The 25556-nt window shown below is 35.8% G+C and overlaps 1 protein-coding gene and 1 pseudogene across 2 annotated transcripts in view; one reads left to right on the forward strand and one right to left on the reverse strand.

The window, feature by feature from the left end:
• RABGAP1L (RAB GTPase activating protein 1 like) overlaps positions 1 to 25556 on the forward strand; it is a 781286-nt gene that overhangs the window by 197360 nt on the left and 558370 nt on the right. For both annotated transcript variants that reach the window (XM_010367378.2, XM_010367376.2), the window contains exon 12: positions 9165 to 9258. In XM_010367378.2, coding sequence (XP_010365680.1) covers positions 9165 to 9258 — 94 coding nt within the window. The remainder of the gene's footprint in view (positions 1 to 9164; positions 9259 to 25556) is intronic.
• LOC104665541 lies at positions 5280 to 6211 on the reverse strand (annotated as a pseudogene).

A 25556-nucleotide genomic window follows, 5' to 3' on the forward strand; every position in this document is an offset into this window, starting at 1 on the left:
ATATTTTGTATCCTGAAACTTCATTGAATTTATCAGTTCTAGTGGTTTTTTTTGTTAGTGGAGAATTAAGTTGTTTCCAAATATAAGATGGTATCATCTGCAAGCAAGTTTCATGTGACTTCTTCCTTTTCAGTATGATGCCCTTTATTTCTACCTTTAAAAAAACACTTTTAAGTTCTGTGGTACATATGCAGATTGTTACATAGATAAATGTGTGTCATGGGGGTTTGTTGTACAGATTATTTAATCATCCAAGTATTAAGCCTAGTACCCATTAATTACTTTTCCTGATCCTCTGCCTCCTCTCACCCTCAGCCATCCGATAGGCCCCAGTGTGTACTGCTCCCCTCTATGTACCCATGTGTTCTCATCATTCAGCTCCCACTTATAAGTGGGAACATGCACTATTCAGTTTTCTGTTTCTGTGTTAGTTTGCTAAGGATGATGGTTTCCAGCTCCATCCATGTCCCTGCAAAGGATGTGATCTCATTTTTTTTATGGCTACGTAGTATTCCATTGTGTATATGTGCCACGTTCTCTTTATCCGGTCTATCATTGATGGACATTTAGGTTGATTTCATGTCTTTACTATTATGAATAGTTTTGCAGTGAACATACATGTGCATGTGTCTTTATAATACAACAATTTATATTTCGTTGAGTGTACCCAGTAATGGGATTGTTGGACCAAATTGTATTTCTGTCTTCAGGTCTTTGAGGAATCGCCGCACTGTCTTCCACAAAGGCAGAACTAACTTACACTCCACCAACAGTGTATAAGCATTTCTTTTTCTCCACAGCCTCTCCAGCATGTGTTATTTTTGACTTTTTAGTAGTAGCCATTCTGACTGTATGAAATGGTATCTCATTGTGGTTTTGATTTGCTTTTCTCTAATGATCAGTGTTTTTGAGGTTTTTTCATTGATTGTTGGCCCCATGTATGTCTTTTTTTGGAGATGTTCGTTCATGTCCTTTGCCCACTTTTTAATGGGGTTGTTTTTCTCTTGTAAATTTGCTTAAGTTCCTTATAGATGCTGGATATTAGGCTTTTGTCAGATGCATAAATTGCAAAAATGGTCTCTCATTCTGTAGGTTGTCTGTTTACTCTGTTGATAGTGTTTTGTTGTTATTGTTCTCTTTGCTGTGCCAAAAGCTCTTTAGTTAAATTAGATTCCATAATGTTAAAGAGAGAAAAAGAGTCAAAGAAAAAAAGAAAATAAGAAAAACTACTGGGAGGGGCAGGAAAATGGTAGCTCAAAACTGTAAATGGATAGAATAACTTTTGCAACTACCAATTATAATAAATTTACATAAAGATCATCAGTGGGTTTCAGAATCATTAGATAAAGGGTTTCTGGAGAAAACGATACATTCAGGAATCAAAGTGTTATTGTTGTTATTGTAGTGTTGTTATTGTTCTCTTTGCTGTGCCAAAAGCTCTTTAGTTAAATTAGATTCCATAATGTTAAAGAGAGAAAAAGAGTCAAAGAAAAAAAGAAAATAAGAAAAACTACTGGGAGGGGCAGGAATACCATTTGTCAAGTTTTGCTTTTGTTGCAGTTGCTTTTGGCATCTTCATCATAAAATCTTTGTGCCGATGTCTCAAATGGTATTGCTGAGGTTGTCTTTAAGGATTTTTATAGTTTTGGATTTTACATTTAAATCTTCAATCTATCTTGAGTTGATTTTTGTGCATGGCGTAAGGAAGGGGTCCAGTTTTAATCTTCTGCATATGGCTAGCCAGTTATCCCAGTGCCATTTATTGAACAGGGAATCATTTCCCCATTGCTTGTTTTTGTCAGGTTTGTTGCAGATAGTTGTAGATGTGTGGTCTAATTTCTGGGTTCCCTATTCTGTTCCATTGGTCTATATGTCTGTTCTTATATCAGTACCATGCTGTTTTGGTTACCATAGCCCTGTAGTATAGTTTGAAGTCATGTAGCATGATGTCTCCAGCTTTGTTTCTTTTTGCTTAGGATTGCCTTGGCTATTCAAGCTTCTTTGGGGTTCCATATGAATTTAAAATTTTTTTTTCTAGTTCTCTGAAGAATGTCAATGGTAGTTTAATGGAAATAGCCTTGAATGTGTAAATTGCACTGGGCAGTTTGGCCATTTTCACAATACTTCTTCCTGTATATGAGCATGGAATGTTTTTCATTTGTTTTTGCTCATCTCTGATTTCTTTTAGCAGTGGTTTGTAGTTCTGCTTGAAGAGCTCTTTCACATCCCTAATTATCTGTATTCCTAGGTTGAATGTCCTTTATTTCTTTCTCTTGTGTGACTGCTTTAGCTAGAACTTTCAGTACTTTGTTGGATAACAGTGGTGACAGTGGGCATCCTTGTCTTGTTCTAGATCTTAGAGGAAAGACTTTCAGTTTTTCCCCATTCAGTATGATACTAACTGTGGGTCTGTCATATTTGACCTTTATTATATGGAAGTATGTTTCTTCTATCCCCATTTTTGAGGGTTTTTATAATGAAGGAATGATGACATTTATAGAGTGGTTTTTCAGCATTAATTGAAATGATCATATGGTTTTTGTACTTCATTCTGTTGATATGATGGATCACATTGATTTATTTGCATATGTTGAACCATTCTTACATCCCAGGGATAAATCCCACTTGGTCATGATGAATGATCCTTTTAATGTATTGTCGAACTCATGTTTGCTTGTATTTTGTTGCCAATTTTTGGATCAGTGTACATCACTGATATTGGCCTATAGTTTTCCTTTTTTGATATGTCTTTGGTTTTGGTATCAGGGTAATACTGGCCTCCTAGAGTAAGTTTGGAAGTATTCCCTCTTCCTCTATCTTTCAGAACAGTTTGAGTAGGATTGGAATTAGTTCTTTAAATATTTGGTAGAGTTCAGCAGTGAAGCCATCAAGTCTCAAGTTATTCTTTACTTAGAGGCTTTATTAGGACTTCGATCTTGTTACATATTATTGTTCTGTTCAGCTTTTGGATTTCTTCATGGTTCAATCTAGGTAGGTTGTATGTGTCTAGGATTTTATTCATTTCTTCTAGATTTTACCATTTATTGGCATATGGTTGCTCATAGGAGCCACAAATGATACTTTGAATTTCTGCAGTATCCATTGTAATGTCTTTTTTATCTCCAATTTTATTTATTTTGGATTGTGCTGGGTCACCCCTGAAACCAGCATGTCTCAGAGCCCAAGGTCAATGGTATACTTGTGGGTATCAGTGTTGGTTGTTCAGGGCCCAAGGGTTCTTTAGTTAGCAGATGATAAATCCTTCCAGGACTGGGTTCTTCCCTCAAGGCAGTGGGATCCTTTATGGCCCAGGGTGTATCTAGAAATGTTGTCTAGGAGCTGGGTACTGGAATTGAGGCCTCATGACTCTGCCTGTTACCTTATTCTACTGTGAGTGACCTGGTGTCCAAGATGCAAGACAGTGTTCTCTTTACTCTTTGCTCTCCTCTCCTTAAGCAGAAAGTAGGAGACACTTTCTTGCTGGGAGCTTCACTGCCTGGGGTTGGGGGAGTGATGACACAAGCACTCCCTTTGCCATGCCAGTTGGTGTCTCTCTGGGTCACATGCCACCCTATTTCAATAGCTCTAAGCCACACCTAGTGCTAGGAGTTGCCTAGGAATTGCAGTCTTTGTGTCCTAGACGCCTTTCAAGTTTACCTAGGATCCCAGAGCATTTCAGTTTGCAGTGTTGAGGCTTGCTGAGCAAGTTCCATCTGTTGGGATGGTTGTTTCCCTGCTGGCTAGGGCTGGTCCAAATGCTCCCTCTGTGTGTGGGTGCTAGCTGAACCTAGGATGGCTCTATCCTCCACTGTCACAGGGCAGCACTGAATTCAATGTGACGTCCCCCAGTTGCTGTGTTCTTTATCCCCAAAGTGCACAAATTGCCTTTCTGCACCACAGGCAGCTGCTGAGGGATATGGGTGGGGTGGTATGAGCAACTCAGGACTGTCTCTCCATTCTTCCTCATTGCCTCTTTTGGTAATACAAAGTTAAAACCATGTACTGTGATTGCTCACCTGATGTTTGGTTCTTATGACAGTGTTTTTCTGTGTGCAGATGGTTGTTTAAATTTGGTATTGCAGGGGGTGTGGGAGTGTGATTCGTGTAGGCTTCTATTCTGCAATCTTACTCTGCCCTCTGAACTTTAATTTATACCGTACAAGAAATCAGAGTGAAAGGTAAACAACAAGGTTACAATGTAACTCTATTATAAATTTTGAATTTTTTTTGGTGACAAATACCAGTATATTTTTGTCTTTGGAGCTAGAAATTATTTAATTTAGCAAGCTCTAAAGCTTATACATTTTAACTTCTCAAGTAAGAAGTCTGGCACTTTATGGCTATAAATTTTACTATCAAAATATCCAGGGTAGTGAATTCATTTTAATAATTATAATTCTTCTAAACATCAATTGAAGAATTATTTGTGGACACTAGACTCAAGACTATACTAAATCCAAACAGTATGCCTGGGACCTCAGTTTTGAGTTTTTCATCTCAGTTATCTGTCCTTCAACTTACTACTTCCTCTTACACTTTCATTTACTAAACACATTTTCAGATTTTTAAATTGGACCTTCTCCTCCAAGGCCCTATTGGACAACTTTGTAAATATGCATTTACAGCCTTTAAACACCAACATTTTAAACTGAGACTAATTCCTGCAACCACATTCCTTGTTAAAAGTTCATCACTTGGCCAGGCATGGTGGCTCACGCCTGTAATCCCAGCACTTTGGGAGGCCGAGGTGGGCAGATCATTTGAGGTCAGGAGTTTGGGACCCACCTGGCCAAAATGGTGAAACCTCATCTCTACTAAAAATATAAAAAAATTAGCCAGGTGTGGTGACAGGCCCTTGTGGTCCCAGCTACTTTGGAGGCTGAGACAGGAGAATCGCTTGAACCCAGAAGGTTGCAGTGAGCCAAGTGAGCCAAGAGCTCTATCACTCCAGCCTGGGTGATAGAGCCAGACTGCGTCTCCAAAAAAAAAAAAAAAGTTCAGCACTAGCAATATCTTTCTGTCATTTTCTTCTGCTCAAGGAACAAAAGAAGTCAAACAGATAATGGGTTCTGCCTGAGCCATTTGTGAAGTCTAAGAACAGATACATATACTCCCTGTTATTCTCTCAGGGCATTATTTTATCCTTTTTTTTAAACCTTGAAAAATAAGTGTTACTTAGCTTTATAAATATTTTGAAGTAAAGTTTCTGAATTTCTGTGAAGAACTCTTCTAACTTTTTCAAACACAGTCGTTACTCAATAGTCCCTGTAACATGAGATTTATTCCACAGTTAAAAAGTGACTTCCCCCTTTGTTACATGTGAGAGTGGCTCTTTGTTTTCTCAGGATCCCAAACTGCTCATTCAAAACTCTCTGTCTGTTTTCCAACACTATTTATGTCAGATTGTAGGGAAACACCCACGGGAACTTTCTTTATATTTTTTTGCTGCTGTTTTTTAAAGAATGAAGGTACAGCAGTGTGAATTAATCATGGTTTCTCAGTTGCTGGGCATTGTACTGCTCCAGGGTTGTCAGTAGATATAGTCAGATTCCTGCGTTTCTGATAGAAGTCTGGCATTCACTAGTTCTCTTTGCTACTACATCACCTAGCAGTTGCTCCGTGTTCAACTGGGCCTGAACCTTCTTCAGGCCTCTTCCAAAAAGAAAAGTTACCTGTGAAGTGTCTTTCTGATGTCTTAATTTATTTCCTCTCCTGGTAAAATTGGCTGTCATGTTATTTTTTCTGTTTAGCTGGTTAGGTCTCTTGAGACTTACAACTGGTTTCCTACACACTTCATTTTGTTTCAGAAGGCTTGCCTTTCTTTTTAACACTGGAAAATAGTGTTTTGTATTCTTGTCACTTAGACATGGACAATTCATAGGACTAATTCCTTTTCCAATTCCAGATGATTTCCTAACTGCAAGGCCAATGATTATCCATGAGGATGTCTCTTTCTAGGCATTACTCTTCCTCTACAGCTTAGACTGGTTTTACCAAAACCAGAATTCTGTTGGAGTACCCATTGTATTCTCATCCTAAATTGCTGGAGTCTTCTGTTTAGTTTTGGAAAAGTCTGCTTTTTTCCTTCCTTTCAATTCGGTTTGATGACACCATCCAAAGACATATCAATTTTGTCAAGGTTTTTGTTGCTGTGGGCTTTTAGCAGCTGTGACAAGGTCACCATGGCTTCTGCCAATTGGGTACCAAACTGGTTTACAGCTTGAAACGTGGTGCTAGAACAGTCAGTGGGGAAGGCCAGAGTTGGAGACCTGCCACCTCTCATGCATGCACACAAGCAGACTACCGGGCAGCATCCTTGTCCTCCCACCCGTGGTTGCCAGCATAGACCAATTTATCCCATTCATTTAAATTACTTGATAGTGTTCTCTGGAATACTCTTGAATATACCATAATTTAGCTAGTAAAACATATTGATGGATTACTGATAGTTCAGTTTCTTACTGTTACAAGCAGTGATACACTAAAAATCCTGTTACACATATGTCTTTGGAGTATGTGTTTCTGGAGGATACATTTGATCAAATGATATATTAACTTAGCATCTTAATAAATTCAAAAAGATTGTTCTTAAATATCAACCTTCTTGCCTGTTTCCTTATGCTTTTAGGAAAACTTAAGTACTATCAATTTTTATACTGTCTGTCAATGTAATTGGTAGATATGTTTCATTGTTTTAATTTGCATTTAAAAGATTAATGAAATGGGTTTTCTGTAACATTTTTATTTTAGTCATGTTTTACATATTGTGACCTGTACTGTCTTGATATCCTTAGCTTAATTTTCTGTTGGATTTTTCTTTATTCTGTTGATTAGTAAGATTGTGGTATATTAGTGAAAATAGCCATTTGTCAAATGTTAGAAATTTTTTTGCTTTTAAAAAATATACATACTCTTATACTGTCATAGATGTTTTTAATTTATAGGTAGTCAGATTTTTAAATCTTTTTAATGGTATCTTTGATTTTGTTCTTATGCTTAGGAATTCCTTTCTCAGCAAGAGTATTACGAATTTGAAAGATTTTCTGTCATCAGTATTATTTTCTCATTTTTATTATAATCAAGATTTATGATATCCAGGAATGTTTATTTCCATTTCCCTTTTTTGTTTTCATTGTGTTCCTAGATTCTAGTCTCTAATTTGGCATGTACAACATCATCAAATAGCCTGAAACCTTGGCATATTATTATTTACTGTGGATCAGAATAAAGTATTAGATGGGATGATCTTGGATCCTGCTTAATTGAATACCAATTTATAAGTACCTATACTTGGTAATAGTTTATAAGTGGGCCAATTATCAGTCCTTGTTTGCATGACATAGTCTAAGTTTAACCTGTCTTCCAGAATAATTTTTTTTCGAGATGGGGTCTCACTCTGTCACCCAGGCTGGAGTGCAGTGGCACAATCTCAGCTCACTGCAATCGTGGCCTTCTGGGCTCAAGTGATCCTCCCATCTCAGCCTTCCGAGTAGCTGGGACTACAGGAGTATGCCAGCATGCCCAGCTAATTTTTTGTAATTTTGATAGAGACAGGGTTTTACCATGTTGCCCAGGCTGGTCTCCAACACCTGAGCTCAAGCCCTCCTTGTCCTCCCAAAGTGCTGGGATTACAGGCCTGAGCCACCACACTTGACCAGGAATAATTTTTAATAGTGTCCTTTCACTGTAAAAAGTGCCTCAGTTTAAATAAAAAATTATAAATGTTATAAAAGATAGTTGTTTACATGGGATAGTTCCTCAGGGTATTGTAACGCTAAAGCTTTAGTTGTTTCCATTTATGTCATTCAGTTGTTTCTGTTTATATTACTTCTATAGTAGTAATATTTCATTTGCTTTAACTTTTAGAATATCTGTTATTTTCATGATGAACTTATTACAAGCTTCATACAGTTGCTTATGTGAGGTATTTCTAGAACAGTTATGCTAGTGTGTACTCTCTTTGCCTTCATTTTAATTACAGGAATGATGTTCACTTTTTGCATTAAATGTCCCTTATAATTCTTATTTACCTAGTATTGCTTTAAAGATGATGAAACATTTGTCTCTGTATGTGGACATATTTTGGTTATATTTTATTAAATATGTCATCAAATCTTTTTTGTATGGCTATGACCTAATGTTTTAACCTGGCCAAATAAACCATTACTTATTACATTAATGTTTTCTGATGTTGCATATACTCGGATCATTGGATTTTGTGGTATGCTAATTAATACTGGATCATTGGATTTTGTGGTTTGCTAAGTAATACTGTTCTTAACACAGATCCCTGTGGGAGCCACTCAATGCCAATCCCCATTGTACTGTCACAGTGTTGATAAAAGTTTGGTACTTGTTATCTGCCAGATAGGTTTTCAGCTATCTTATTTTATTCCGATAGTATTTCTCCAGCCTTTTCTTATGTAGTACTGTGTCAAAGAATATTTTATAATAGGTAAATTGTATCTGTTGTTCTTTCTTTCTTTTCTCTACTACCTCTGCTACTGCTTAAAAGGTTTATAGAGTTTAGTATTGGTCATTTTCACCACTGATTATAAACTGTAAATCAACCCATATTCTTTTACATTTTGAGGTGTTTTGTAAAATTGCCATATAAAAAGGCCAGTTTCAATTTTCCTCTAGTTAAAAATATCTTTTTTTTTTTTTGTTACGAATACATCTTAAGAAACCTAACTATTTTTTTTTTTTAATAACATTTCTGGTTGTTTGTATGTTCATGTCATAATATATATGTTTCTCAGTGTAATGTTTAGGTATATATGTTTTACCCTTAATTTTTATGTTTGTTGGTCCCATTAATAAAATTTGAGAATATCTGTCGCGTAGAACACCGTATAGAAATTACCAGTTTGTGCCACCACTAGCTTTTAAACATTACTCTTTGGATATAGCTATTTATTTGTAGGTATTTTCAATTTCATGTTATGTAAACTGTATATGACATTTTCATAAAAGTTTGTTCTTTTAAAATATCTAGGCACTGGAGATTAATAAAGTTCTTACCATTATTTTTGCAATGCGTGTAATAATGTAAAAAGAAGATTGTTTTGTTAGACAGAGTCATTTTTCTTGTTTTATGATATTTAAAGTATCTACTGTAATATATAAAGTAATGTTTGTTGGTGTTTGCGTTTCTTCTGCAGACAGTGATAATGAACTCTCAAGTGGAACAGGTGATGTGTCTAAGGATTGTCCTGAGAAGATCTTATATTCTTGGGGAGAATTGCTAGGAAAATGGTAAAATTTTATTTTTCATACTGAAAATGTTACATTTACATAGTTGATGTTAATTTGTTGTATTAAAATCTGTGTGTTAAAATAGGTTTTAAAGGATTAATATTAAAATCTATCTTAATATCTTAATGTTGTTTAAAAACTTAAAAATCAAAATATATTTTATAGATACTCTTTATATTTGGCTAGGTCTTCCCCCCAAGCACGGTTCTATTTAACTTGCTTTTAGAAGATGTCTTTGTCTTATTATTTCACTCAGACCTTATTATTTGTCTTATTATTTCACATCATTTAGCAGAGTCAATTTTATGCTATATTGCCAAGGCATTTAAATGTCTACTGTTAAAGGGTTACATTTTTTTTAAAACCAAGTCTATTACCACTAAAATAGGCTGTATAGTTTAGAATTTCTCATTTTACCACTGACACAGCTTGTTTCATTCTTTCTGACTAAAACTATTACTTTACATTTTGATGTATTTTATGTGGAATTACAAAAAAGTACTCTGTTTATATTTATTATATTAAGTACTCTTTATATTTATTTTAAATACATTTTTTAAAAGGACTATCATATGTCGGTGTAATGAAAAAATCCTGCCAACAAAATACTTCCCCATACGAATATAGACATAGAAATTCAATTTATTGTTGAATAAGCATATCAGATTACATGCATGCAGGTAGTCCAGGGGAGACTACAAAGTCTGGGCAGTCACATCTCTCTCAAGACTTAAAGGGTTTTTTCTTTGTTGTTTTTTTTTTTGTTCCAATAGCTTTTAGGTTTTATTTTCACATGGGGCACCAGTAAGGTGTTAGAGCCAGTCAAAATAAGGAGTTGATTTAGAGATTTATTTTCTTTACCTGGCAATTCATTTGCACTACCAAGAATGGGAATCCTTTGCATAGCTATGGACAGTAAACTTTGCATTGCCATTATGTTATATATGTTGAGAGTTGTAAACTAGCCTAGTGAAAGACAAAGGCACACACTTCTGTGTTGTCACACAATTCCCAGGTGTTCCAGCCATTCCACTGAAATGATGTTCAGTAATCTTTTTGTCCATTTCAAAAATCTTATACAATTTTACCCCACACTATATCCAGGATCTAATTTACTCATTTGCAAGCATTGTCCACCTAAATCTAAATTTATCTCATATGTTTTTATCTGTTTTATTTAGGGTTACTCTCTTACTTTACTTTAAGATGAACAGTTCTCTTTTTAGATGGTCCTGAGTTAGGACAATTTCAATGGGGGATGGAGAGCGGCAGGAAGTGAGATGGGAGAGTGTGTTCTAGTTAGAGGCAGGTGACTTTCTCAGTCTCAGTCCAGGCTGAGGAACAGGAAGCATGCTAAACTTTTAAAACAGAAGCATTTTAATGCAGATAATTGGCTTACAATGTGTTAGAAGTTTGAGAGAGCAGAAAGGAGACATTATGACTGGAGTGACCCAAGTAGTAGGAAATAGCTATGGCCTATAGGACTGGAGAAATAAAATGAAAGAAATATTGTTACCAGAATCTAGGAACTCAGAGGAGGTCTGAGGAGCTGACGCAGGAATCTCTGAGGAGGGCTGCATCCTGGTTGCTTAGAATTATGAGGATGCTCATAGCAGCTAGTGTTTAGAAGGAACTGTCAGGGCAGGGGACAACTGTTTAGTTCCACACTTCTGAAGAGATATCCAGATCTTGGGTATCGGAGCAGGTGGGGAGAACCACATCATTGGTGCTGGTACTTGTTGCCCTGGCTAGAATTAGTATTTTTCAGGAGTTATGGTATAGCTGGTGCTGGCAATGGAATTCCTTCTTCCATTCTTCTACCTTCCACCTGTATATGTCTATTACTCATGGGCAGAATCTAACCTGGAAGCCAGTGGGTAAAGGAGTTTGGGATATGTAGTCTGCAGATTCTCGGCCCTTATATCTTTGAGCAGAATATGGAAGGGTGGACTTGTAGTTGATAGGCAGTGGGTAAATGACTACAAAAGGGCAAAAGCTGGGTCTAATTCTCATTTACCCATTTATCTGGGCCAATTGAATTAGGCATTCTTAATATCCAATGTTTTTAGATAGAGATTTATTTATTAGGAACACTGATAAGGAAAAAAAATGAAAAACAGCACCAACAACTTTTCCTAATCTTCTTCATCTTTGGTCTGAAAGTGTACATTTATGGTCCAACCATATGGATGTGATTGACAGCAGTGGATAGAATGGTAGCATATGCATTGATACCACGGCTTGGCTTCTACTATTACATGGTTTTTCCTTTCTCACTTCAAGTTATTTGCTGGGGGAAGGCTTAGGAATTTACATGGACCTCCATGCACCATAGAAATAAGCAACGTGTCTCCTGCGGCAGCTCTACTCTCTGGCCAGAATTTATTTTTCCCTGATTCTCTGGTCAAGAACAGAGGCATAGTATTCCATTGTGGTCACTTCATAAAACAAGGGCTCCCTTCTTACTGGATCTCTCATTACTGATAATTGTGTGTTTACTTTTTACCGGCCCAACACATTCATTCTTTCTAGTATAGCAAAATACATGACACCTAAAACTAATACCTTATACTCCAGTTGAAATTAATCAGCAAAAGAGCTCTTAGAGATCTATATATAGGTATTGTAGAAACTAATTTTCTTTGGATAAGATGTTTCTTCTTGTCCATAATTTACTCCCAAAGGCAAAATAATTTCAACTTGATAAGATCTATGGAAGGGGAATATAGTTTAATGGGAAAAATACATTATGCTAAAACTCAGAACTGAATTAGAGTTCCAGTTGTAGTGCTAACTTGATAGGTAGCTTGCACAAGTTATTTAACATTTTTGGGTTCCATTTTTCCAGTGAAGCTTTTATAAACTTGCTCATGTATGCGTGCTTTGTCTTTCAGAAATGGAATAATGTTTGCAAAGTTTTTTTGTGTGTTTTGTTTTTCTTTTTCCTAGCCCTTAGATTGAGAAAATACCTTAATTTTTATTGTCTTTTTATGGTTTGGGATTATATCACCATTCATGAGGAATTTACAATAACACTCTGGGCTCTTTCATTTAAGAGAATATGTACAAACATCTCACTTTCTTGGTTCTTAGATGAAATTTAGTTAAAAGTCCACATGCTTATTGGGAGAAATGGCAAGGTGAGAATGGTTGGGAAGGGAAGTAGAGACAGACATTGGCTTTTTATCAATCAAGTTTCTTTTGATTTTCAATTATTTATTCATAATATTTTCTACATGGTAGTTAATATTCTAAAACGATAAACAAAATTTAATATAGAAAAAATTATGCTTTTCTTTTTTGCCTTTGCATGCTCTTATTTCAAAATAGATTTAAAATTCATGGCATATTATACTAGAAAACAAGTCTGTCAATGATCTAAGCTTCTATCTTTAGATACTAGGAAAAAAGAGAAAAACCCAAAGAGAGCAGAAGTGAGGAAATAAGAATAGAAATAAATGGAATTGAGAAGAACACTACAGAAAATCAGTCAAACTGAAGCTAATTTTTATCAAGATTAATATATTTGATGATGATAAACATCTAACTAGACTGATCAAGAAAAACGAGAAAGAAAACACAGATACAAGAATCAAAGAGGCTACATCATTACAGATCATCACAGACATTACAAGGATATAAAAGAATATTATAAACAACTCACTGCCTATAAATTTAGAAGCTTAGGTGAAATCGACAAACACTTGAAAGTCATAAATTGCCAAAGCTTACTTGAAATAAATAACCTGAATAGTCCTATATTAGTTGACAAAATTGAATTTATAGTTAAAAAGTTTTCAGTAGAGAAAATTTGAGGCCAAACTGACAAATTCTACCAAATATTTAAGAAAAAAATAATAAGACTGGGCGCAGTGGCTCATGCCTGTAATCCCAGCACTTTGGGAGGCCGACGCAAGCCGATCACTTGAGGTCATGAGTTTGAGACCAGCCTAGCCAACGTAGTGAAACCCTGTCTCTACTAAAAATACCAAAAAAATTAGTCAGGTGTGGTGGTGTGCACCTGTAATCTCAGCTACTTGGGAGGCTGAGGCACAAGAATTGCCTGAGCCTAGGAGGTGGAGGTTGCAGTGAGCTAAGATTGCACCACTGCACTCCAGCCACTGACAGAGCAAGACTCTGTCAGAAAGTAAAGTAGAGTAGAGTAGAGTAGAGTAGAGTAAAGAGTAGAGGAAAGGAAAGGAAAGGAAGAAGGAAGGAGAGAGAGAGAGACAGACTGGCAGGAAGAAAGAAAGAAGGAAAGAAAGAAAGGAAGGAAGGAAAAGAAAGAAAGAAAGAGAAGGAAGGAAAGAGAGAGAAAGAAAGAGAAAGGGAAGGAAAGAAAGGAAAAAAGAAAGAGAAAGAAAGAAAAGAAAGAAAGATAAGGAAGGAAGGAAAGAAAGAAAGAGAAGGAAAGAAGGAAGGAAGAAAAAAGTATATAAATTTTACATAAACTTCCCAGAAAACAAAAGAGAAGGCAATACTTTCCAGCTAATTTATGTCATTTGCTTACCATGCTCTTAAAACCAGATGAAAATATTACAAAAATGAAAATTGCAGACCAGTGCCCCTCATGAATATAGACTAAAAAGGCCTCAACAAGTCCTAGCATATCAAATCCAATAATATGTAAACTTAAAAAAGGATAATGTTGCATGACTATGTGGGACATATTTTGGGAATCAAGACTGCTTTGACATTTGGAAACAAATCAGTGTTATTCACTTATATCAATAGGCTAAAGAAGAAAAACCATATAATCATTTCAATAGATGCAGAAAAAGCATTTGACCCAATTCAGCATTCATTCATGATTTTAAAAAACCAAAAAACAAAAAAATGTCTCAGCAAGCTAGGAATACAAGAGAGCTTTCTTAACCTGATAAAAGATACCTATGAAAAACCTGCAGCTAACATCTAACTTAAGAATGTCACATCCCAAGACTGGGAATAAGGTAGGGATATCTACTCTCATGAGTCTTACTCAACATAGTACTAGAAGTCTTAGCAAGTGTAATAGGCAAGAAAAAGAAATAAAAGGCAAACAAGATTGGAAAGGGAAATAAAAGGCAAACAAGATTGGAAAGGAAAATATAACACTGTCTCTTTGCAGAGATGTGATTGTCAGTGTGGAAAACTCCAAGGAATCTACAAAACAAACAAAAACTCCTAGATCTAATAAATGAGTTTTACAGTGTTAAAAGATACAAGATCAATATGTGCACATCAGTTTCATTTCTATATACTGGCAATGAAAAATTGAAAATAGAAATGTTGAAACAAAAAAGCACCATAAAAGAAAACCATGAAATAGACAGAAATCTAACAAATTGTGAGCTAGATATATACTTTGACATACTAGAAAACGATAATCAAAGACATCAAAGAAGACAGAAATAAATGAAGATATATACTATGTTCATGGAATGAAAGTGTCGATATTGTTAAGCTTTCAATTATTCCCAAACTAATCTTAAAATTAGTGCAATTTCAATAAAATTCTCAGCAGATTTTTTGGTAGCAACCAACAAGCTGATTTTAAAATTTATATAGAAAGGCAGAGTAACTAGAATAGCCAAAACAATGTTGAAAGTGAAGAGCACAATGAAAAGACATACTACCTGATTTCTAGGTTTACTATAGAACTACAGTAATCAAAAGAGTATTGATACAAGGATAGACATTGAGATTAGTGGCATAGAAAAGAGAGTTCAGAAATAGAGCCACACAATCTAAAGAGACATTTTCTAAAGAAGACATACAAATGGCCAAGTAGCACATAAAAAGATGCTCAATATCATTAACCATCAGGGAAATGCCAATCAGAGCTACAGTGAGATACCACTTCATACTCACTACGATGTCAATAATCACAAAGACAGATAATAACAAGTGTTGGCAAGGATGTGGAGATGTTGAAAACATCACATAGCAACTGCAACTTTCATATGTTGCTGGTGGAAATGCAAAATGGTGCAGCCATTTTGGAAAATAGCATGGTATTTTCTTATAAAGTTGAAGATTCTTCTTATACCACCCAGCAATTCGAATCCCACTGCTGTGTATTTACCAAGGTGAAATTAAAACCTATATGGGAATGTTTATGATTGCCTTGTTCATAATTACCCCAAACTGCAAACAACCCAAATGTCCTTCAGAAGTAAATGTATCAACCAACTGTGATATATTCATTCTATGGAATACTGCTGAGCAATTAAAAGAATGAACTGATGTACATCACAACTGATGGATCTCAAGTGTATCATGTTAAGTGACATATGCCAAAGTCAAGTGACTTAATACTATGTTATTCCATTTGTATGATATTCTGGAAAAGCCAAAACTGTCGTCATAGGAAGCATGTCAATAGTTGTTAAGGACTGGTGGTATTGCCTACAAGAGGGTCCAGGGAATTTGGGTATGGGGGGAATGAGGGAACTATCCTATATCTTGGTTACAGTGGTGGTCACACACCTATATGGATTTGTCAAAACTCACAGAATTGTATACTAAAAACGTGAATTTTACTCTGTATAAATTGTGCCTTAAATAAACAGCAAAAAAGAAAGAAAGCCCAGAGTCTTAACTGCTAGTAGGTGCTGAAGCAAGAATAGTATCACTAAATCTAAAAAAGAAAAAAGAGGAAAAAAAGGAAATTTATGTCTTATACATAGATGGCTATTTGAAGTGTGTTCTTTTCTCCTGTCACAACAGTTCCTTCATTATACCTTGCATACTCATTTTTCTCTCTTTATTTTGTAGTATTTATTATAGGTAACTCTGTCTTAACTAACTTTTCTCTTCTTATCCTGCAAAGTTATGTCAAATGCACATGACCTCCTTAAAGTCACCGTTGTTTTAGAGACATCTCCTACAGTTCCTAGAGTATAGTAGGTGCTCAATTCTTATTTATTGACCGATTTTTTGAATGAAATATCTCTCACCATTACAGATTTCGGTCCAATTTTATGAACATTTTATATATCTATATTTGGATCTATATTTGGTAATTATTTTTATCTTATATAGTGTTTTAAGAAATCTAAGTTGTAATATTCTCCATTAGATTATGCACAGATTCATTTATCTTATATCTGGCTGCATCTTGAACCCTGGGAATGTTACTTGAATAATTTGTGTCTTGATCATGTCGTGGTGAGATATTTTGATTTAAACATTTTAAAAAGATCATTCTGACTGCCCAGTGAAAATGGATTAAAAGGGAACAAAGATGGAAGCAAGCAGAACAGGTAGAATGCTATTGTAAATAATCCAGGGGAGAGATAATTATGTCTTGCACCATGCTGGTAGCAGAGGGTGACATGCAATCAGATTCTGGATGTATTTTAAGAGACTACTGATAGTATTTGCTTGTGTTTTCTGTGTGGCCTGAGAAAAATAAATAACTGGCCACTGATGTCAGAGTTTTTGGCTTGAGCTACTAGAAGACTTGTTGTTTACTCAAATATAGAAGAAGAGAGATTTGGAGGATAAAATCAAGATTTTGGAGATGTTGAGATGCATTTAAGACATCCAAGTGACTATGTCCATTAGTGATTTTCATATAACATTGAGTTCAAGGAAAAGATAGGGAAGGAAATATGAGTTTGGGAGTCATCAGTATATAGATGGTTTTTAAAGCTGTTAGAATGAAATGGGTGAGATTACTTAGGGAGTGAGTTTAGATGATGACATCATCCAAAGACTGCACCCTCGACCACTCCAGTGTTTGGGAGTTGGAAATATGAGAAGGATCATGCAAAGGAGCCCAAGAAAGCACAACCAGTGAGGTAGGAGGACAATAAAGATAAAAATCAAGTAAACTAAGTCTATCAGGAAGGAGACAGTAATCAAATGCTGATAGGTGAAGTCCAGTGAAGCCTAGAATTCCACTGGGTTCAACAATTTAGGTGTCACTGGTGATCCTAACAACAGTTTCAATGGAGAGGCAGGAATGAAAGCCCAGCTGGATTGGAAATCAGCAGATATAGATAGCTCTTAAAAATAGTTTTGCTATAAAGGAGTGATAGGAAATGAGGACACATTAGTAAGTGGATGTGGGTTGAGAGTTTTTTATTAAATGGGCAATATAGCATGTTTGTATGTTGTTATAAAGGATGTAACAGAGAAAACTTGATAGTGTCAGAGAAAGAGGACATAATTATAGGATAAGTTGATGAATAGGCAAGAAAAGATGTATATGTTGACTAGTGGAGGGGTTGAATTTGGAAGCAGAGGTAGCTCATTGTAACAGAAGGAAAGGTCAGGCGTGGCTACAAAGGTAATAACTGACAATTCAGTGTACTTACTATGTGCCAGGTTCTATTCTAAGCACTCTCCATGTTAATTGTTGCAGCGGCTCTCTGAGGTAGGTATTATCATATCTTCATTTTAGAGATAAGAAAACTGAGGCATAGCTATGTTAGGTAGCTAGTGTAAAAATACAGAAAACATAATGGCAGCAAGTAAGTAACTTGCTCAAGATCTCACAGCCAGTAAGTAATTTGCCCATGATCTTGTCAAGTAAATGACAGAGCCAGTTTTTGAATCTAAACCACTCTTGTTTTAGAATCAGAAGGGTGTGTGTGTGTGTGTGTGTGTGTTTTCTGTTTTTTTTTTTTTTTTTTTTTCCTTTGAGATGGAGTTTCACTCATGTTGCCCAGGCTGGAGTGCAATGGTGACCTCGGCTCACTGCAACCTCCACCTCCTAGGTTTAAGTGATTCTCCTGCCTCAGCCTCCCAAGTAGCTGGGATTTACAGGCATGTGCTACCACACCCTGCTAATTTTTGTATTTTTAGTAGAGATGGGGTTTTGCCATGTTGGCCAGGATGGTCTCGAACTCCTGACCTCAGGTGATCCACCCACTTTGGCCTCCCAAAGTGCTGGGATTACAGGTGTGAGCCACCGTGCCTGGCCATTAGAGCCGGAACGTTTTTAACCAGGTGGCCAGGCTGCCATTTCTATAAATATAGGTACCTTGCTAGAATAGTTTTTTTTTTTTTTTTTTTTTTTAGACAGTCTCACCCTGTCACCCAGGCTGGACCGCAATGGCGCGATCTAGGCTCACTGCAACCTCTGCCTCCCAGGTTCAAGCGATTCTCCTGCCTCAGCCTCTTGAATAGCTGGGATTACAGGTGTGGGCTACCACACCTGGCTAATTTTTTGTGTCTTTAGTAGAGATGGGGTATCACCATGTTGGCCAGGCTGGTCTTGAACTGCTGACCTCGTGATCTGCCTGCCTGGGGCTCCGAAGTCCTGGGATTACAGGTGTGAGCCACTGCGCCTGGCCTAGATTAGTTTTTATAAGAGCGTGTAGAAGTTCTAGTGAGTGAATGGATAAACTAGGAAAATTGATACCCTTGCCCAGGTAGTACTTGAAGCTTCTGGTCATGATTTTAAAGAGAGATTATGAGAATGGCACTATGGTGGGTAAGAAAACAAAATCTTTTGATGACTAAATAAATAGCCAAATAGAGATCTCCACTCAGTTTCTAAAATGCAAGATTTATTACTCGCTTCAATGAAAATTTATGAGGCATCATCTTAGGCTCTTAGAGATACATAGAAAACAACTTAGTTTCTACCTTTGAGGTTTATAATCAATGTGGGTGGGAATGCATACTCATAAGAGATTATTTAACAAAGTAACTGAAACACTGAGACTGTTTTCACATTTCTTGACCACTTTTTTTCCTGTAAAACAAGTCATTCATTCATTCATTCATTCATTCATTCAACTTTTAAATCTTAATCATCTATTCTTTCTTAGGGACTTTAACAGACACTGCTGATTTAAAGATGAGTAAACATAGTTTCTACCCTCAAGGTTTACCATGTTATAGAGGCATGTAGACCTTTAAACAGAAAATTGTCATATAATCAATAAATCCTTCTGAAAGCATTGTAGACCCAATGGACATTTTTGAATGTATACAGAAATAAAATAATACGATGAAGCCTCTTGCGCCCACTGCCCAACTTCAATAAAGACAATATCTAACAAATTTCTTTAAGCTGCGATCCCATTGGGTTTTTTTTTTTTTTGGTGGGGGAGGGGAAGGTAATATTGGAGTAGGAAGAACATTGATTAACAGGAAACAAATTGGGAGGTAATTGCATGGGTTGATGATATTTTTACCAAACTCACAGACCCTGTGTACAGAGAGGAGGCTCCAAATGGGAAAAGACTTTTGAGGTAGAATTGACAGAGTTTCTCAGCCGAAATTCAGTGTACATTTTTTTCAGAAATAAAATATTTCTAATAATATTTTTATTAATGGACTTGAGGAAATTATTTAAAGGTCTGAGGGAAATGTTTTAAAAAACTAAGATAATTGATTCTTAGACCTTTAGAAAACTTGTTGCATCTTTTACAATTCAAATTTTTTTTTATTTGGGCCATTATAATTATGTCATGATATGGAAAGGGTAACATTTGCTTAAACTATAGAAGTTTAAACTACTATGTCTTTTGTACAAGGATTGTCAAATATTTTTAATTGTGCTCAGAATTTCTTTCTGAAACATTCGATTTAGAGATTTCCTAAGTCTCAGGAAAAATAGGTAGGCATTTACATACAGACTTTTTTTGTGATTTATGTAGGTAAAGCACCTGTCATGTGGAGTCCTACACTTTGTGCTTTGTGGAAATATTTTTTAAAGTGAGGAGACAATATATATACTCAGTGAAATTTTAAATGTGTTTGAAAATATTTTGAACTTACCCTTAAATAGCTAGATCATTCTATTAAACAAGCAAAACATGAATAAAGTCAGAATTCTTATAATTAAATACACTATCAGAAAGATGTAAAGGAAAAATATTTCAATACTAATTTGAAATCATTAGAAAAAATAAAAATAATATAGAAAAGAAAACTAAGAACAGACTGTATAAAAAGTTCAGTACTGGAGGTCTTTAAAGCAGATTGGAGTTAAAGGTGTATTGAAGAAATAGCTACATGAAAATAGCACATGAGCTAAAGAAAGAAAGGTTGAGAGAGAGAGAGAGAAAGAAAAATCATTTATGATGGGAGACCTTGTAAAACCAAAACTAAAAGTGGTAGCAATATTTTTTTTATATGTTGAATATATTCAGAATGCTAATGATGATTTAACTATTATTTAAATTATTTAAGGGATTAGAAATAATAATATCTGGATAACTGCTTCAGGTTTTGAAATGCATGGAAAACTTGAAAAAGTTTAAAGACAACAAAAAAGGTAATGCTCACTGTGAATACTTAGCCATAAGTTAACTTTTTTCAGGAAGAATATACAAGAAGATTTTCTAACCAGAAAGACTAAGTGAACATTGGAGGAAAAAAATTGGGTATTGGATTATTACATCAAGTAAAATCACCTTCAAATCTGTCATTCTCTTTTATTGAATAAGATAAAATTGATACTTATTTAATAGGCATTTTAACTGTATTTTTCATGGCTATTAATTACTTATCATCAGAGTGGGAAAATGTATTCAGAATTTGTATGCTTTTCATCTTCATAATGACCTTTAATCTATCCTTTTTCTTGAAACATTTCTTTTTTTTTTTTTTTTTTTTTTTTTTTTTTTTTTTTTTTTTTTTTGAGACGGAGTCTCGCTCTGTCGCCCGGGCTGGAGTGCAGTGGCGGCCGGTTCTCGGCTCGCTGCAAGCTTCGCCTCCCGAGTTTACGCCATTCTCCTGCTTCAGCCTCCGAGTAGCTGGGACTACAGGCGCCCGCCACGTCGCCCGGCTAAGTTTTTTTTTTTGTATTTTTTTTAATAGAGACGGGGTTTCACGGTGTTAGCCAGGATGGTCTCGATCTCCTGACCTCGTGATCGGCCCGTCTCGGCCTCCCAAAGTGCTGGGATTACAGGCTTGAGCCACCGCGCCCGGCCTGAAACATTTCTTAATGTAGGTCGTATAACTTCTCCGTATCTAGTTCTTCTCATTATTGTGGGATGGAGAAATCTCCAACCTTTCTTGATGCCACCTCATCTTTTAATTTCGGTTGTAGTTCTTTCCTTTTCTGGAGAGAACTTTTTCAAATGGGTCATGCTGCTGGTGTCATATTCTCATCTAATAGCCACCTACTTCCACCTCCTATCAAAATTTCTCTAATTCCATTGGTGACTTTTCAGTGGTCATATTCAATGACTTTTATCCCCCTCATCTCTTGCTTTTTCTGCTGTTTTTGTTAGAAATAACTCTTTCCCTTTGAAATTTTATCCCCCAGTAGACACCTTTAAAAGTAGAGTTCTTACATGCCTAAGTAGTTTCAAGAAAATCCTCTTTGAAAGCAAAGGAAATCCACTAGATGAGTCCATGGCTTTTTTTGATCCTATTAAATTCAGTGAGAATGTTTGCTTCTAAAAAAAAATTCTTTTTTGTTTAGCTTTTGTAATTGAGATATTAATTTCATTTCATAATTATATTCATTCACTTACCAAAAATGTATTAAATGCCTTTATATGCAGGGCACTGTTTCTAGGTGCTTAAGATATATAAGTAAAGAAGACAAAGATTCTTGCCCTTGTGGAGTTTCTATTCATGCATTAAAACCTAGCCAATTACTGTATGATTAATAGATATTTGATTTATGTGTGACTTTAAAAATAATTGTATTAGGTATCCATCTTGTTTCTAGGGTAGAGTTCAGCAGGTATCATAACTAGTTGCCTATTTTCAAGTTCCTGATAGCTACAGTTAATGTATTAAAGCAATGGCAATGTGTAGTTACATTTTAATCAGAAATATTGAAAGCAGTGATTATTTTTATAAATTTCTGTTTTATTTATTTGGATCTTCTCTGGTCATAGATATATACTAGCAACATCTGGCTTAATATTTATTAGTGCCTCTCAAGTGATAGGGTGCTACATGCAGTATAATTGCTGTACTGTTACTTGGGATAACCAGTAAAATAAGGCTGTTAAGCAGTGTAATGAGTGACCCAGTTCTTTTTAAATGTTAGTCTCTAAAGATAAATAGTGCTTCGATTGTTAAGAGAGGAGAAAAGACATTTTCATTGTGACTGGCCAAAACAAGTGGCTGAGGGTCAGCTAGAAACTGAATCAATTGAGTTGGATTATATTATGATCAAGTATTCACTGGGGACTGTTGACTATTAATCTTAAGGAGTATGTGTATGTGTGTGTGTATGCATGTGTAGGAAGAGATACTGAAACTTTAAAATATTATAGTTAAATCATATTATTATATATCATTATATAAAATATTACAGTTAAATTGTTATGCAAAACAGTCTGGGCCAACCGAATATTTAATCAAGCTACTTGTTATTTTCATTTTGCCTACAATATTGGAAATATGTTGTAGTAGGTCCAGTGAATGTTAGGATGCTATTGCAGAGGTTTAGGGAGGATAAAGTTGGTTGCAGTTGAGATAGAAGTGCATGAACTTTGTAGAGGTTGAGAAAATAAGATATATTAGACTTGGTGATGGATTAGTAATAGATGATGGGGCAAAAATAACTCCTGGCTTTCCAGTTAGGACGGATTGTGGTAACAGTTTCTGAGGTGGAATACCCTGGAAAATGACCAGATTTAGGGAGAAGAAACTGAGTTCAGACTTGGGCATACTGATTTTGAGGTGCCTTTGAGCTTCTGGAACTTGGGATACATGTTTATAGGTGATAATGCCTACAGACAAGAGAATGAAAGAAAAGGGCAAGAGTAAAGAGAGAGAACTTTAAGCACTTAAGAGGTTAACACAGGAGAAGCAATCAACAGTGGAGTTTGTGAAGGTGGATAAAGAGGTAGTGCTTTGTCACTGAAGCCAAGGGAAACAGATTGGTCAACAGTGAAAGGACTGAAAATATGTCTTGAATCCAGTGGAGCATGGAGAAAAGTCATAGATCATTTAAGTGAAAACTTTTCAAGGAGAGATGCAGAAGCCATGTTGAACTGAATTGAGGAAGGAGTTGGAGGGGAAGAAATAGAGATAGTGCTTCTATACCAATTCTTGAAATTTGTTGCACAGGGTAAGAGTATGATGGAGAATTATGCATGCCATTGAAGAAATGATTTTTTTCAATGTTCTTTATTTTTAAATTTTGAGACAGGGTCTCACTCCGATGCCCTGGCTGGTGCGATCTTAGCTCATTTGGTCTCAACCTCTGAGGCTCAGGTGAATCTGCCACCTCAGCCTCCCAAGTAGCTGGAACTACAGGCACATGCCACCATGTCCAGCTAAGTTTTTTGTGTATTTTTTTGTTTGTTTGTTTGTAGAGATGGGGTTTTGCCATGTTGCCCAGTCTGGAACTGGTCTGGAACTGGTCTGAACTCCTGGGCTCAAACGATCCTGCCTGCTTCAGCCTCCCAAAGTGCTGGGATTATGAATGTGAGCCACTGTGCCCAGCCAAGAAAGGATTCTTTGACATGGAGTTTTAATTAATTACATTTATTGGAGTTTTAATAGCTGTAGAGACACAGTGATGTCTTGCTGATCTCTATATAACATGTAACATATACTATATTTAACTACTTTGGATTTCCCTTACATGATGTTATAAATTATTGGACTCATAATTCAAGTATTTTGCATTTAATTTTAGCGGGAATGAACTTTGCTTTTTGTACATCATTGCTTTTAATTAACCCAATTTTCTATACTAATACCCTTAACCCATATGTTTTTCCTATTCAAAAGTATAATCAGAGCCAAACATTAAATTACAAAAAGATCCTTTTATAACTAATCCTGGCTCTCTTGTGGCATAATATTCTTTGTCAAATAGTTTATTCAGGTGGAAGTCTTCGGAAGAATAATTAATATTCTTCCTCTACTTGACATATTTTGTGAAACATAATTATCTATAGTGTTTTTCCAAATTAACTGAAATTATGTTTTAATTTAAAGCCATGAGAGAAGTTTAAAGAATTGAAATGACTATCTGTGTTTAATGATTATAAAAGAATTTAAAATCATTATAAATATTTCAGATAGCATAGGAAAATAAAAGGGCTACTTTCCCTCTTAATTCTATTACACAGATATTTTGGAGTATGTTCTTCCGTATTATTTTTCTAGGCATGTCTAAAAGCAGGTTTCAAAATAGTGGGTATGTAGGTGTATTTAAACTAACACCTATTTACTAATTTGAAACTTGCTTTTGTCACTTGGCACCATAACTGTTATTTTAAGGTGTTAAATCATATCAGCTCTACCTGTCTCTAGTTTATTTTTGCTTCAAGCCCATCAGTATTATCAGCTTAGTTTCTCTAACCCAACAATACCAAAGCTTAGCTAGAAAAGGCTAAAATAAACCATTAAATCTGATGGTTTACTAACATTATTAATGGGATGAGTTCACTTGAACTTGCTTCAGTTGTGAAAGTTTTAGTTGTTTTCTGAGATAGCCCAATTATGACAGTATGGGGAAAGCAAGGAATGTATTTTCCGTGGAAGGTATGCCAATACTGGGGATTGAGCTAGAGGTGGAACAGTGTGTATAATCTAGTGAAGTAGCTGGGAGGCCACTTTTAGAAAATAGACATGTGGCTTTTATGACTTTTGAGGCTCAAAACTTGAAACCAGAGCCTGGGGTGTTAGATCAAACCAGAGTACATTGTCAGGGTTTGGAGTCCCAGTGGTTGCACCAGAGTCAGCTCTAAGAGATAAAAAGTGAGCAGCAAATAAAAGTAAAGTCTGAGCAAAAAGGCATAGAATATAGTTCCATATAGTTTCAAGCTAGGCACCCGGAAAAAGATGATAAATGAAATTACATTCACAATATTGATATATGCAATTCAGTTTCTTGGTCAGATGTGCATAGTAGCATATTTACTATGTTGTGATCATTGATTTTAGGAGGAGAGATCTTTGCCTTTGTTCTGACGCCGCACAACTTTGGGATCTGGTAAAGCCTGATAAATATATGTTGCTTCCCCAGCAAGTTGGAGTTGTTGTGTAGGTTCTGGTGATTGTAGGAAAGGGCTAGGTCCTTCCTTTAGTGAGCATTTGCTGTTGTAACAAGTCAGGGAGACAAATCAGACATGTAAACAATAATGAACTCTTCTTACTAGAAAACCTATCTTAGGTCGTTTTAACTTGGAAGTTCATTGATATCTAAGTTTATCCTGGAACAAAGAATTCCAAGTTAGGTCATCAAGAGATAGGCCTTCCTGGAGGATCTTGGAGTCAGGATGTGGCCACCACATAAAACTTGACTGTAATATGTATGCCTTATGTCTCCTATACTGTGGAGCCTGCCTTTGGCACTTGGCCCAGCTCAGCTTGGCCTCAGAGAAGTGGGTATAGTCAAGGTGTGATAGGCCTATGATCCATTTTCAACA

The sequence above is a fragment of the Rhinopithecus roxellana genome, chromosome 8, assembly GCF_007565055.1.
Source record: "Rhinopithecus roxellana isolate Shanxi Qingling chromosome 8, ASM756505v1, whole genome shotgun sequence".
In the NCBI taxonomy this organism is placed as follows: Eukaryota; Metazoa; Chordata; class Mammalia; order Primates; family Cercopithecidae; genus Rhinopithecus; species Rhinopithecus roxellana.